The 15647-nt window shown below is 48.0% G+C and overlaps 1 protein-coding gene across 2 annotated transcripts in view; it reads left to right on the forward strand.

Moving 5' to 3' along the window:
* Positions 1-15647, forward strand: part of LOC139568603 (developmentally-regulated GTP-binding protein 2) — a 67887-nt gene that overhangs the window by 33816 nt on the left and 18424 nt on the right. For both annotated transcript variants that reach the window (XM_071390550.1, XM_071390543.1), the window contains exons 3-5: positions 2964-3124; positions 6107-6196; positions 12247-12307. In XM_071390550.1, coding sequence (XP_071246651.1) covers positions 2964-3124; positions 6107-6196; positions 12247-12307 — 312 coding nt within the window. The remainder of the gene's footprint in view (positions 1-2963; positions 3125-6106; positions 6197-12246; positions 12308-15647) is intronic.

Here is a 15647-nt window from a genome sequence, read left to right on the forward strand (position 1 = left end):
CCCCTGTGTGTGTAGCCACGGAGTACCATCTGGGCCTGTTGAAGGCTAAGCTAGCTAAGTCCCAGTATTCCCCCTGTGTGTGTAGCCACGGAGTACCACCTGGGCCTGCTGAAGGCTAAGCTAGCTAAGTCCCAGTATTCCCCCTGTGTGTGTAGCCACGGAGTACCATCTGGGCCTGCTGAAGGCTAAGCTAGCTAAGTCCCAATATTCCCCCTGTGTGTGTAGCCACGGAGTACCATCTGGGCCTGCTGAAGGCTAAGCTAGCTAAGTCCCAGTATTCCCCCTGTGTGTGTAGCCACGGAGTACCATCTGGGCCTGTTGAAGGCTAAGCTAGCTAAGTCCCAGTATTCCCCCTGTGTGTGTAGCCACGGAGTACCATCTGGGCCTGTTGAAGGCTAAGCTAGCTAAGTCCCAGTATTCCCCCTGTGTGTGTAGCCACGGAGTACCATCTGGGCCTGTTGAAGGCTAAGCTAGCTAAGTCCCAGTATTCCCCCTGTGTGTGTATCCACGGAGTACCATCTGGGCCTGCTGAAGGCTAAGCTAGCTAAGTCCCAGTATTCCCCCTGTGTGTGTAGCCACGGAGTACCATCTGGGCCTGCTGAAGGCTAAGCTAGCTAAGTCCCAGTATTCCCCCTGTGTGTGTAGCCACAGAGTACCATCTGGGCCTGTTGAAGGCTAAGCTAGCTAAGTCCCAGTATTCCCCCTGTGTGTGTAGCCACGGAGTACCATCTGGGCCTGCTGAAGGCTAAGCTAGCTAAGTCCCAGTATTCCCCCTGTGTGTGTAGCCACGGAGTACCATCTGGGCCTGCTGAAGGCTAAGCTAGCTAAGTCCCAGTATTCCCCCTGTGTGTGTAGCCACGGAGTACCATCTGGGCCTGTTGAAGGCTAAGCTAGCTAAGTCCCAGTGTTCCCGCTGTGTGTGTAGCCACGGAGTACCATCTGGGCCTGTTGAAGGCTAAGCTAGCTAAGTCCCAGTATTCCCCCTGTGTGTATAGCCACGGAGTACCATCTGGGCCTGCTGAAGGCTAAGCTAGCTAAGTCCCAATATTCCCCCTGTGTGTGTAGTAAGCTAGCTAAGTCCCAGTATTCCCCCTGTGTGTGTAGCCACGGAGTACCATCTGGGCCTGCTGAAGGCTAAGCTAGCTAAGTCCCAGTGTTCCCCCTGTGTGTGTAGCCACGGAGTACCATCTGGGCCTGCTGAAGGCTAAGCTAGCTAAGTCCCAGTGTTCCCCCTGTGTGTGTAGCCACGGAGTACCATCTGGGCCTGCTGAAGGCTAAGCTAGCTAAGTACCAGTATTCCCCCTGTGTGTGTATCCACGGAGTACCATCTGGGCCTGCTGAAGGCTAAGCTAGCTAAGTCCCAATATTCCCCCTGTGTGTGTAGCCACGGAGTACCATCTGGGCCTGCTGAAGGCTAAACTAGCTAAGTCCCAGTATTCCCCCTGTGTGTGTAGCCACGGAGTACCATCTGGGCCTCCTGAAGGCTAAACTAGCTAAGTCCCAGTATTCCCCCTGTGTGTGTAGCCACGGAGTACCATCTGGGCCTGTTGAAGGCTAAGCTAGCTAAGTCCCAGTGTTCCCCCTGTGTGTGTAGCCACGGAGTACCATCTGGGCCTGTTGAAGGCTAAGCTAGCTAAGTCCCAGTATTCCCCCTGTGTGTATAGCCACGGAGTACCATCTGGGCCTGCTGAAGGCTAAGCTAGCTAAGTCCCAATATTCCCCCTGTGTGTGTAGTAAGCTAGCTAAGTCCCAGTATTCCCCCTGTGTGTGTAGCCACGGAGTACCATCTGGGCCTGCTGAAGGCTAAGCTAGCTAAGTCCCAGTGTTCCCCCTGTGTGTGTAGCCACGGAGTACCATCTGGGCCTGCTGAAGGCTAAGCTAGCTAAGTCCCAGTATTCCCCCTGTGTGTGTAGCCACGGAGTACCATCTGGGCCTGCTGAAGGCTAAGCTAGCTAAGTCCCAGTGTTCCCCCTGTGTGTGTAGCCACGGAGTACCATCTGGGCCTGCTGAAGGCTAAGCTAGCTAAGTACCAGTATTCCCCCTGTGTGTGTATCCACGGAGTACCATCTGGGCCTGCTGAAGGCTAAGCTAGCTAAGTCCCAGTATTCCCCCTGTGTGTGTAGCCACGGAGTACCATCTGGGCCTGCTGAAGGCTAAACTAGCTAAGTCCCAGTATTCCCCCTGTGTGTGTAGCCACGGAGTACCATCTGGGCCTCCTGAAGGCTAAACTAGCTAAGTCCCAGTATTCCCCCTGTGTGTGTAGCCACGGAGTACCACCTGGGCCTGCTGAAGGCTAAGCTAGCTAAGTCCCAGTATTCCCCCTGTGTGTGTAGCCACGGAGTACCATCTGGGCCTGCTGAAGGCTAAGCTAGCTAAGTCCCAGTGTTCCCCCTGTGTGTGTAGCCACGGAGTACCATCTGGGCCTGCTGAAGGCTAAGCTAGCTAAGTCCCAGTATTCCCCCTGTGTGTGTAGCCACGGAGTACCATCTGGGCCTGCTGAAGGCTAAGCTAGCTAAGTCCCAGTGTTCCCCCTGTGTGTGTAGCCACGGAGTACCATCTGGGCCTGTTGAAGGCTAAGCTAGCTAAGTCCCAGTATTCCCCCTGTGTGTGTAGCCACGGAGTACCATCTGGGCCTGCTGAAGGCTAAGCTAGCTAAGTCCCAGTATTCCCTCTGTGTGTGTAGCCACGGAGTACCATCTGGGCCTGTTGAAGGCTAAGCTAGCTAAGTCCCAGTATTCCCCCTGTGTGTGTAGCCACGGAGTACCATCTGGGCCTGCTGAAGGCTAAGCTAGCTAAGTCCCAGTATTCCCCCTGTGTGTGTAGCCACGGAGTACCATCTGGGCCTGCTGAAGGCTAAGCTAGCTAAGTCCCAGTATTCCCCCTGTGTGTGTAGCCACGGAGTACCATCTGGGCCTGCTGAAGGCTAAGCTAGCTAAGTCCCAGTATTCCCCCTGTGTGTGTAGCCACGGAGTACCATCTGGGCCTGCTGAAGGCTAAGCTAGCGAAGTACCGCGCCCAGCTGCTGGAACCTTCCAAGACCGCAGGAGCCAAAGGAGAGGGCTTCGATGTCATGAAGTCTGGAGACGCACGTGTTGCTCTGATTGGCTTCCCCTCCGTCGGAAAGGTGGGTCAGACAGGAAACAGACTGCTCACATCCTGTCCTCTAGGTGGGTCAGACAGGAAACAGACTGCTCACATCCTGTCCTCTAGGTGGGTCAGACAGGAAACAGACTGCTCACATCCTGTCCTCTAGGTGGGTCAGACAGGAAACAGACTGCTCACATCCTGTCCTCTAGGTGGGTCAGACAGGAAACAGACTGCTCACATCCTGTCCTCTAGGTGGGTCAGACAGGAAACAGACTGCTCACATCCTGTCCTCTAGTCCTGTGTGTTAACCCATGTCTCTGTCCTCTAGTCCTGTGTGTTAACCCGTGTCTCTGTCCTCTAGTCCTGTGTGTTAACCCATGTCTCTGTCCTCTAGTCCTGTGTGTTAACCCATGTCTCTGTCCTCTAGTCCTGTGTGTTAACCCATGTCTCTGTCCTCTAGTCCTGTGTGTTAACCCATGTCTCTGTCCTCTAGTCCTGTGTGTTAACTCGTGTCTCTGTCTCTGTCCTCTAGTCCTGTGTGTTAACCCGTGTCTCTGTCCTCTAGTCCTGTGTGTTAACTCGTGTCTCTGTCTCTGTCCTCTAGTCCTGTGTGTTAACCCATGTCTCTGTCCTCTAGTCCTGTGTGTTAACCCATGTCTCTGTCCTCTAGTCCTGTGTGTTAACTCGTGTCTCTGTCCTCTAGTCCTGTGTGTTAACCCATGTCTCTGTCCTCTAGTCCTGTGTGTTAACCCATGTCTCTGTCCTCTAGTCCTGTGTGTTAACCCATGTCTCTGTCCTCTAGTCCTGTGTGTTAACCCATGTCCCTGTCCTCTAGTCCTGTGTGTTAACCCATGTCTCTGTCCTCTAGTCCTGTGTGTTAACCCATGTCCCTGTCCTCTAGTCCTGTGTGTTAACCCGTGTCTCTGTCCTCTAGTCCTGTGTGTTAACCCGTGTCTCTGTCCTCTAGTCCTGTGTGTTAACCCATGTCCCTGTCCTCTAGTCCTGTGTGTTAACCCGTGTCTCTGTCCTCTAGTCCTGTGTGTTAACCCATGTCTCTGTCCTCTAGTCCTGTGTGTTAACCCATGTCCCTGTCCTCTAGTCCTGTGTGTTAACCCATGTCTCTGTCCTCTAGTCCTGTGTGTTAACCCATGTCTCTGTCCTCTAGTCCTGTGTGTTAACCCATGTCTCTGTCCTCTAGTCCTGTGTGTTAACCCATGTCCCTGTCCTCTAGTCCTGTGTGTTAACCCGTGTCTCTGTCCTCTAGTCCTGTGTGTTAACCCATGTCTCTGTCCTCTAGTCCTGTGTGTTAACCCGTGTCTCTGTCCTCTAGTCCTGTGTGTTAACCCATGTCCCTGTCCTCTAGTCCTGTGTGTTAACCCGTGTCTCTGTCCTCTAGTCCTGTGTGTTAACCCGTGTCTCTGTCCTCTAGTCCTGTGTGTTAACCCGTGTCTCTGTCCTCTAGTCCTGTGTGTTAACCCATGTCTCTGTCCTCTAGTCCTGTGTGTTAACCCATGTCTCTGTCCTCTAGTCCTGTGTGTTAACCCATGTCTCTGTCCTCTAGTCCTGTGTGTTAACCCATGTCTCTGTCCTCTAGTCCTGTGTGTTAACCCGTGTCTCTGTCCTCTAGTCCTGTGTGTTAACCCATGTCCCTGTCCTCTAGTCCTGTGTGTTAACCCATGTCTCTGTCTCTGTCCTCTAGTCCTGTGTGTTAACCCATGTCTCTGTCCTCTAGTCCTGTGTGTTAACCCATGTCTCTGTCCTCTAGTCCTGTGTGTTAACCCGTGTCTCTGTCCTCTAGTCCTGTGTGTTAACCCATGTCTCTGTCCTCTAGTCCTGTGTGTTAACCCATGTCCCTGTCCTCTAGTCCTGTGTGTTAACCCGTGTCTCTGTCCTCTAGTCCTGTGTGTTAACCCATGTCCCTGTCCTCTAGTCCTGTGTGTTAACTCGTGTCTCTGTCCTCTAGTCCTGTGTGTTAACCCGTGTCCCTGTCCTCTAGTCCTGTGTGTTAACCCATGTCTCTGTCTCTGTCCTCTAGTCCTGTGTGTTAACCCATGTCTCTGTCCTCTAGTCCTGTGTGTTAACCCATGTCTCTGTCCTCTAGTCCTGTGTGTTAACCCGTGTCTCTGTCCTCTAGTCCTGTGTGTTAACCCGTGTCTCTGTCCTCTAGTCCTGTGTGTTAACCCATGTCCCTGTCCTCTAGTCCTGTGTGTTAACCCGTGTCTCTGTCCTCTAGTCCTGTGTGTTAACCCATGTCCCTGTCCTCTAGTCCTGTGTGTTAACTCGTGTCTCTGTCCTCTAGTCCTGTGTGTTAACCCGTGTCTCTGTCTCTGTCCTCTAGTCCTGTGTGTTAACCCGTGTCTCTGTCCTCTAGTCCTGTGTGTTAACCCATGTCCCTGTCCTCTAGTCCTGTGTGTTAACTCGTGTCTCTGTCCTCTAGTCCTGTGTGTTAACCCATGTCTCTGTCCTCTAGTCCTGTGTGTTAACTCGTGTCTCTGTCTCTGTCCTCTAGTCCTGTGTGTTAACTCGTGTCTCTGTCTCTGTCCTCTAGTCCTGTGTGTTAACTCGTGTCTCTGTCCTCTAGTCCTGTGTGTTAACTCGTGTCTCTGTCTCTGTCCTCTAGTCCTGTGTGTTAACTCGTGTCTCTGTCTCTGTCCTCTAGTCCTGTGTGTTAACCCGTGTCTCTGTCCTCTAGTCCTGTGTGTTAACTCGTGTCTCTGTCCTCTAGTCCTGTGTGTTAACTCGTGTCTCTGTCTCTGTCCTCTAGGCCTGTGTGTTAACCCGTGTCTCTGTCCTCTAGTCCTGTGTGTTAACTCGTGTCTCTGTCCTCTAGTCCTGTGTGTTAACTCGTGTCTCTGTCTCTGTCCTCTAGTCCTGTGTGTCAACGTGTCTCTGTCTCTGTCCTCTAGTCCTGTGTGTCAACGTGTCTCTGTCTCTGTCCTCTAGTCCTGTGTGTCAACGTGTCTCTGTCTCTGTCCTCTAGTCCTGTGTGTTAACTCGTGTCTCTGTCTCTGTCCTCTAGTCCACCTTCCTCAGTCTGATGACAGCAACAGCCAGTGAAGCAGCTTCCTACGAGTTCACCACCCTGACCTGCATCCCTGGAGTTATAGAGGTACATCCACACCACACACACCATACCACACACCATATACCCCATACCACACACCACCCTGACCTATATCCCTGGAGTTATAGAGGTACATCCACACCACACACACCATACCACACACCATATACCCCATACCACACACCACCCTGACCTATATCCCTGGAGTTATAGAGGTACATCCACACCACACACACCATACCACACACCATATACCCCATACCACACACCACCCTGACCTATATCCCTGGAGTTATAGAGGTACATCCACACCACACACACCATACCACACACCATATACCCCATACCACACACCACCCTGACCTATATCCCTGGAGTTATAGAGGTACATCCACACCACACACACCATACCACACACCATATACCCCATACCACACACCACCCTGACCTATATCCCTGGAGTTATAGAGGTACATCCACACCATACACCATACCACACACCACCCTGACCTGTATCCCTGGAGTTATAGAGGTACATCCACACCCCGTACCACACACCACCCCACACCACACCCACTATACCACACACCACCCCATACCACACACCACCCCATACCACACACCACCCCATACCACACACCACCCCATACCACACACCACCCCATACCACACACCACCCCATACCACACACCACCCCATACCACACACCACATACCACACACCACCCCATACCACACACCACCCCATACCACACACCCCATACCACACACCACCCCATACCACACACCACCCCATACCACACACCACCCCATACCACACACCATACCACACACCACCCCATACCACACACCATACCATACCACACACCACCCCATACCACACACCACCCCATACCACACACCATACCACACACCACCCCATACCACACACCACCCCATACCACACACCATACCATACCACACACCACCCCATACCACACACCACCCCATACCACACACCATACCACACACCACCCCATACCACACACCACCCCATACCACACACCACCCCATACCACACACCACCCCATACCACACACCACCCCATACCACACACCATACCATACCACACACCACCCCATACCACACACCATACCATACCACACACCACCCCATACCACACACCATACCATACCACACACCACCCCATACCACACACCATACCATACCACACACCACCCCATACCACACACCATACCATACCACACACCACCCCATACCACACACCATACCATACCACACACCACCCCATACCACACACCACCCCATACCACACACCATACCACACACCACCCCATACCACACACCATACCATACCACACACCACCCCATACCACACACCACCCCATACCACACACCATACCACACACCACCCCATACCACACACCACCCCATACCACACACCACCCCATACCACACACCACCCCATACCACACACCACCCCATACCACACACCACCCCATACCACACCACACCCCATACCACACACCACCCCATACCACACCCACTATACCACACACCACCCCATACCACACACCACCCCATACCACACACCACCCCATACCACACACCACCCCATACCACACACCACCCCATACCACACACCACCCCATACCACACACCACCCCATACCACACACCACCCCATACCACACACCACCCCATACCACACACCACCCCGTACCACACCCACTATACCACACACCACCCCGTACCACACACCACCCCATACCACACACCACCCCGTACCACACACCACCCCATACCACACACCACCCCGTACCACACACCACCCCATACCACACACCACCCCATACCACACACCACACAACCCCATACCACACACCACACCATACCATACACCACCACACACCACCCCATACCACACACACCATACCACACCATCCTGTTGTCCTGCAGTATAATGGAGCCCACATCCAGCTGACAGTAGTGTATAATAACCCATCCTGTTGTCCTGCAGTATAATGGAGCCCACATCCAGCTGACAGTAGTGTATAATAACCCATCCTGTTGTCCTGCAGTATAATGGAGCCAACATTCAGCTGACAGTAGTGTATAATAACCCATCCTGTTGTCCTGCAGTATAATGGAGCCCACATCCAGCTGGCAGTAGTGTATAATAACCCATCCTGTTGTCCTGCAGTATAATGGAGCCAACATCCAGCTGACAGTAGTGTATAATAACCCATCCTGTTGTCCTGCAGTATAATGGAGCCAACATCCAGCTGACAGTAGTGTATAATAACCCATCCTGTTGTCCTGCAGTATAATGGAGCCAACATCCAGCTGACAGTAGTGTATAATAACCCATCCTGTTGTCCTGCAGTATAATGGAGCCCACATCCAGCTGACAGTAGTGTATAATAACCCATCCTGTTGTCCTGCAGTATAATGGAGCCCACATCCAGCTGACAGTAGTGTATAATAACCCATCCTGTTGTCCTGCAGTATAATGGAGCCCACATCCAGCTGACAGTAGTGTATAATAACCATCCTGTTGTCCTGCAGTATAATGGAGCCCACATCCAGCTGGCAGTAGTGTATAATAACCCATCCTGTTGTCCTGCAGTATAATGGAGCCCACATCCAGCTGACAGTAGTGTACAATAACCCACCCTGTTGTCCTGCAGTATAATGGAGCCCACATCCAGCTGGCAGTAGTGTATAATAACCCATCCTGTTGTCCTGCAGTATAATGGAGCCCACATCCAGCTGACAGTAGTGTATAATAACCCATCCTGTTGTCCTGCAGTATAATGGAGCCCACATCCAGCTGGCAGTAGTGTATAATAACCCATCCTGTTGTCCTGCAGTATAATGGAGCCCACATCCAGCTGACAGTAGTGTATAATAACCCATCCTGTTGTCCTGCAGTATAATGGAGCCCACATCCAGCTGACAGTAGTGTATAATAACCCATCCTGTTGTCCTGCAGTATAATGGAGTCCACATCCAGCTGACAGTAGTGTATAATAACCCATCCTGTTGTCCTGCAGTATAATGGAGCCCACATCCAGCTGACAGTAGTGTATAATAACCCACCCTGTTGTCCTGCAGTATAATGGAGCCCACATCCAGCTGACAGTAGTGTATAATAACCCATCCTGTTGTCCTGCAGTATAATGGAGCCCACATCCAGCTGACAGTAGTGTATAATAACCCATCCTGTTGTCCTGCAGTATAATGGAGCCCACATCCAGCTGACAGTAGTGTATAATAACCCATCCTGTTGTCCTGCAGTATAATGGAGCCCACATCCAGCTGACAGTAGTGTATAATAACCCATCCTGTTGTCCTGCAGTATAATGGAGCCCACATCCAGCTGACAGTAGTGTATAATAACCCATCCTGTTGTCCTGCAGTATAATGGAGCCCACATCCAGCTGACAGTAGTGTATAATAACCCATCCTGTTGTCCTGCAGTATAATGGAGCCCACATCCAGCTGACAGTAGTGTATAATAACCCATCCTGTTGTCCTGCAGTATAATGGAGCCCACATCCAGCTGACAGTAGTGTATAATAACCCATCCTGTTGTCCTGCAGTATAATGGAGCCCACATCCAGCTGACAGTAGTGTATAATAACCCATCCTGTTGTCCTGCAGTATAATGGAGCCCACATCCAGCTGACAGTAGTGTATAATAACCCATCCTGTTGTCCTGCAGTATAATGGAGCCCACATCCAGCTGACAGTAGTGTATAATAACCCATCCTGTTGTCCTGCAGTATAATGGAGCCCACATCCAGCTGACAGTAGTGTATAATAACCCATCCTGTTGTCCTGCAGTATAATGGAGCCCACATCCAGCTGACAGTAGTGTATAATAACCCATCCTGTTGTCCTGCAGTATAATGGAGCCAACATCCAGCTGACAGTAGTGTATAATAACCCATCCTGTTGTCCTGCAGTATAATGGAGCCAACATCCAGCTGACAGTAGTGTATAATAACCCATCCTGTTGTCCTGCAGTATAATGGAGCCCACATCCAGCTGACAGTAGTGTATAATAACCCATCCTGTTGTCCTGCAGTATAATGGAGCCCACATCCAGCTGACAGTAGTGTATAATAACCCATCCTGTTGTCCTGCAGTATAATGGAGCCCACATCCAGCTGACAGTAGTGTATAATAACCCATCCTGTTGTCCTGCAGTATAATGGAGCCCACATCCAGCTGACAGTAGTGTATAATAACCCATCCTGTTGTCCTGCAGTATAATGGAGCCCACATCCAGCTGACAGTAGTGTATAATAACCCATCCTGTTGTCCTGCAGTATAATGGAGCCCACATCCAGCTGACAGTAGTGTATAATAACCCACCCTGTTGTCCTGCAGTATAATGGAGCCCACATCCAGCTGACAGTAGTGTATAATAACCCGTCCTGTTGTCCTGCAGTATAATGGAGCCCACATCCAGCTGACAGTAGTGTATAATAACCCATCCTGTTGTCCTGCAGTATAATGGAGCCCACATCCAGCTGACAGTAGTGTATAATAACCCGTCCTGTTGTCCTGCAGTATAATGGAGCCCACATCCAGCTGACAGTAGTGTATAATAACCCGTCCTGCAGTATAATGGAGCCCACATCCAGCTGACAGTAGTGTATAATAAACCATCCTGTTGTCCTGCAGTATAATGGAGCCCACATCCAGCTGACAGTAGTGTATAATAACCCATCCTGTTGTCCTGCAGTATAATGGAGCCCACATCCAGCTGACAGTAGTGTATAATAACCCATCCTGTTGTCCTGCAGTATAATGGAGCCAACATCCAGCTGACAGTAGTGTATATAACCCATCCTGTTGTCCTGCAGTATAATGGAGCCAACATCCAGCTGACAGTAGTGTATAATAACCCATCCTGTTGTCCTGCAGTATAATGGAGCCCACATCCAGCTGACAGTAGTGTATAATAACCCATCCTGTTGTCCTGCAGTATAATGGAGCCCACATCCAGCTGACAGTAGTGTATAATAACCCATCCTGTTGTCCTGCAGTATAATGGAGCCCACATCCAGCTGACAGTAGTGTATAATAACCCATCCTGTTGTCCTGCAGTATAATGGAGCCCACATCCAGCTGACAGTAGTGTATAATAACCCATCCTGTTGTCCTGCAGTATAATGGAGCCCACATCCAGCTGACAGTAGTGTATAATAACCCATCCTGTTGTCCTGCAGTATAATGGAGCCCACATCCAGCTGACAGTAGTGTATAATAACCCATCCTGTTGTCCTGCAGTATAATGGAGCCCACATCCAGCTGACAGTAGTGTATAATAACCCATCCTGTTGTCCTGCAGTATAATGGAGCCCACATCCAGCTGACAGTAGTGTATAATAACCCACCCTGTTGTCCTGCAGTATAATGGAGCCCACATCCAGCTGACAGTAGTGTATAATAACCCATCCTGTTGTCCTGCAGTATAATGGAGCCCACATCCAGCTGACAGTAGTGTATAATAACCCATCCTGTTGTCCTGCAGTATAATGGAGCCCACATCCAGCTGACAGTAGTGTATAATAACCCATCCTGTTGTCCTGCAGTATAATGGAGCCCACATCCAGCTGACAGTAGTGTATAATAACCCATCCTGTTGTCCTGCAGTATAATGGAGCCCACATCCAGCTGACAGTAGTGTATAATAACCCATCCTGTTGTCCTGCAGTATAACGGAGCCCACATCCAGCTGACAGTAGTGTATAATAACCCATCCTGTTGTCCTGCAGTATAATGGAGCCCACATCCAGCTGACAGTAGTGTATAATAACCCATCCTGTTGCCCTGCAGTATAATGGAGCCAACATCCAGCTGACAGTAGTGTATAATAACCCACCCTGTTGTCCTGCAGTATAATGGAGCCCACATCCAGCTGACAGTAGTGTATAATAACCCATCCTGTTGTCCTGCAGTATAATGGAGCCCACATCCAGCTGACAGTAGTGTATAATAACCCATCCTGTTGTCCTGCAGTATAATGGAGCCAACATTCAGCTGACAGTAGTGTATAATAACCCATCCTGTTGTCCTGCAGTATAATGGAGCCAACATCCAGCTGCTGGATCTGCCAGGAATCATAGAAGGAGCTTCCCAAGGTACGTGATGGTTGCCGTGATGGTTTAGTTACCGTGATGGTTAGGGTTACCGTGATGGTTGTGGTTACCGTGAGGGTTAGGGCTATTAATATAGAGCGCTGTGTTATCTCTGAGCTATTAATATAGAGCGCTGTGTTATCTCTGAACTATTAATATTGAGCGCTGTGTTATCTCTGAGCTATTAATGTAGAGCGCTGTGTTATCTCTGAGCTATTAATATTGAGCGCTGTGTTATCTCTGAGCTATTAATATAGAGCGATGTGTTATCTCTGAGCTATTAATATAGAGCGCTGTGTTATCTCTGAGCTATTAATGTAGAGCGCTGTGTTATCTCTGAGCTATTAGTGTAGAGCGCTGTGTTATCTCTGAGCTATTAATATAGATTACTGTGTTATCTCTGAGCTATTAATATAGAGCGCTGTGTTATCTCTGAGCTATTAATATAGAGCGCTGTGTTATCTCTGAGCTATTAATATAGAGCGCTGTGTTATCTCTGAGCTATTAATATAGAGCGCTGTGTTATCTCTGAGCTATTAATATAGAGCGCTGTGTTATCTCTGAGCTATTAATATAGAGCGCTGTGTTATCTCTGAGCTATTAATATAGAGCGCTGTGTTATCTCTGAGCTATTAATATAGAGCGCTGTGTTATCTCTGAGCTATTAATATAGAGCGCTGTGTTATCTCTGAGCTATTAATATAGAGCGCTGTGTTATCTCTGAGCTATTAATATAGAGCGCTGTGTTATCTCTGAGCTATTAATATAGAGCGCTGTGTTATCTCTGAGCTATTAATATAGAGCGCTGTGTTATCTCTGAGCTATTAATATAGAGCGCTGTGTTATCTCTGAGCTATTAATATAGAGCGCTGTGTTATCTCTGAGCTATTAATATAGAGCGCTGTGTTATCTCTGAGCTATTAATATAGAGCGCTGTGTTATCTCTGAGCTATTAATATAGAGCGCTGTGTTATCTCTGAGCTATTAATATAGAGCGCTGTGTTATCTCTGAGCTATTAATATAGAGCGCTGTGTTATCTCTGAGCTATTAATATAGAGCGCTGTGTTATCTCTGAGCTATTAATATAGAGCGCTGTGTTATCTCTGAGCTATTAATATAGAGCGCTGTGTTATCTCTGAGCTATTAATATAGAGCGCTGTGTTATCTCTGAGCTATTAATATAGAGCGCTGTGTTATCTCTGAGCTATTAATATAGAGCGCTGTGTTATCTCTGAGCTATTAATATAGAGCGCTGTGTTATCTCTGAGCTATTAATATAGAGCGCTGTGTTATCTCTGAGCTATTAATATAGAGCGCTGTGTTATCTCTGAGCTATTAATATAGAGCGCTGTGTTATCTCTGAGCTATTAATATAGAGCGCTGTGTTATCTCTGAGCTATTAATATAGAGCGCTGTGTTATCTCTGAGCTATTAATGTAGAGCGCTGTGTTATCTCTGAGCTATTAATGTAGATTACTGTGTTATCTCTGAGCTATCACGGTGTTATCTCTGAGCTATTAATATAGAGCGCTGTGTTATCTCTGGGCTATTAATATAGAGCGCTGTGTTATCTCTGAGCTATTAATATAGAGCGCTGTGTTATCTCTGAGCTATTAATGTAGAGCACTGTGTTATCTCTGAGCTATTAATATAGATTACTGTGTTATCTCTGAGCTATTAATATAGAGCACTGTGTTATCTCTGAGCTATCACGGTGTTATCTCTGAGCTATTAATATAGAGCGCTGTGTTATCTCTGAGCTATTAATATAGAGCGCTGTGTTATCTCTGAGCTATTAATATAGAGCGCTGTGTTATCTCTGAGCTATTAATATAGAGCGCTGTGTTATCTCTGAGCTATTAATATAGAGCGCTGTGTTATCTCTGAGCTATTAATATAGAGCGGTGTGTTATCTCTGAGCTATTAATATAGAGCGCTGTGTTATCTCTGAGCTATTAATATAGAGCGCTGTGTTATCTCTGAGCTATTAATATAGAGCGCTGTGTTATCTCTGAGCTATTAATATAGAGCGCTGTGTTATCTCTGAGCTATTAATATAGAGCACTGTGTTATCTCTGAGCTATCACGGTGTTATCTCTGAGCTATTAATATAGAGCGCTGTGTTATCTCTGAGCTATTAATGTAGAGCACTGTGTTATCTCTGAGCTATTAATGTAGATTACTGTGTTATCTCTGAGCTATTAATATAGAGCGCTGTGTTATCTCTGAGCTATTAATATAGAGCGCTGTGTTATCTCTGAGCTATTAATGTAGAGCGCTGTGTTATCTCTGAGCTATTAATGTAGAGCACTGTGTTATCTCTGAGCTATTAATGTAGATTGCTGTGTTATCTCTGAGCTATTAATATAGAGCGCTGTGTTATCTCTGCGCTATTAATATAGAGCGCTGTGTTATCTCTGAGCTATTAATATAGAGCGCTGTGTTATCTCTGAGCTATTAATATAGAGCGCTGTGTTATCTCTGAGCTATTAATATAGAGCGCTGTGTTATCTCTGAGCTATTAATATAGAGCGCTGTGTTATCTCTGAGCTATTAATATAGAGCGCTGTGTTATCTCTGAGCTATTAATATAGAGCGCTGTGTTATCTCTGAGCTATTAATATAGAGCGCTGTGTTATCTCTGAGCTATTAATATAGAGCGCTGTGTTATCTCTGAGCTATTAATGTAGAGCACTGTGTTATCTCTGAGCTATTAATGTAGATTACTGTGTTATCTCTGAGCTATTAATATAGAGCACTGTGTTATCTCTGAGCTATCACGGTGTTATCTCTGAGCTATTAATATAGAGCGCTGTGTTATCTCTGAGCTATTAATATAGAGCGCTGTGTTATCTCTGAGCTATTAATATAGAGCGCTGTGTTATCTCTGAGCTATTAATATAGAGCGCTGTGTTATCTCTGAGCTATTAATATAGAGCGGTGTGTTATCTCTGAGCTATTAATATAGAGCGCTGTGTTATCTCTGAGCTATTAATATAGAGCGCTGTGTTATCTCTGAGCTATTAATATAGAGCGCTGTGTTATCTCTGAGCTATTAATATAGAGCACTGTGTTATCTCTGAGCTATCACGGTGTTATCTCTGAGCTATTAATATAGAGCGCTGTGTTATCTCTGAACTATTAATATAGAGCGCTGTGTTCTCTCTGAACTATTAATATAGAGCGCTGTGTTATCTCTGAGCTATTAATATAGAGCGCTGTGTTATCTCTGAGCTATTAATATAGAGCGGTGTGTTATCTCTGAGCTATTAATATAGAGCGCTGTGTTATCTCTGAGCTATTAATATAGAGCGCTGTGTTATCTCTGAGCTATTAATATAG

Source organism: Salvelinus alpinus, chromosome 1 (genome assembly GCF_045679555.1).
Source record: "Salvelinus alpinus chromosome 1, SLU_Salpinus.1, whole genome shotgun sequence".
Taxonomy (NCBI): Eukaryota; Metazoa; Chordata; class Actinopteri; order Salmoniformes; family Salmonidae; genus Salvelinus; species Salvelinus alpinus.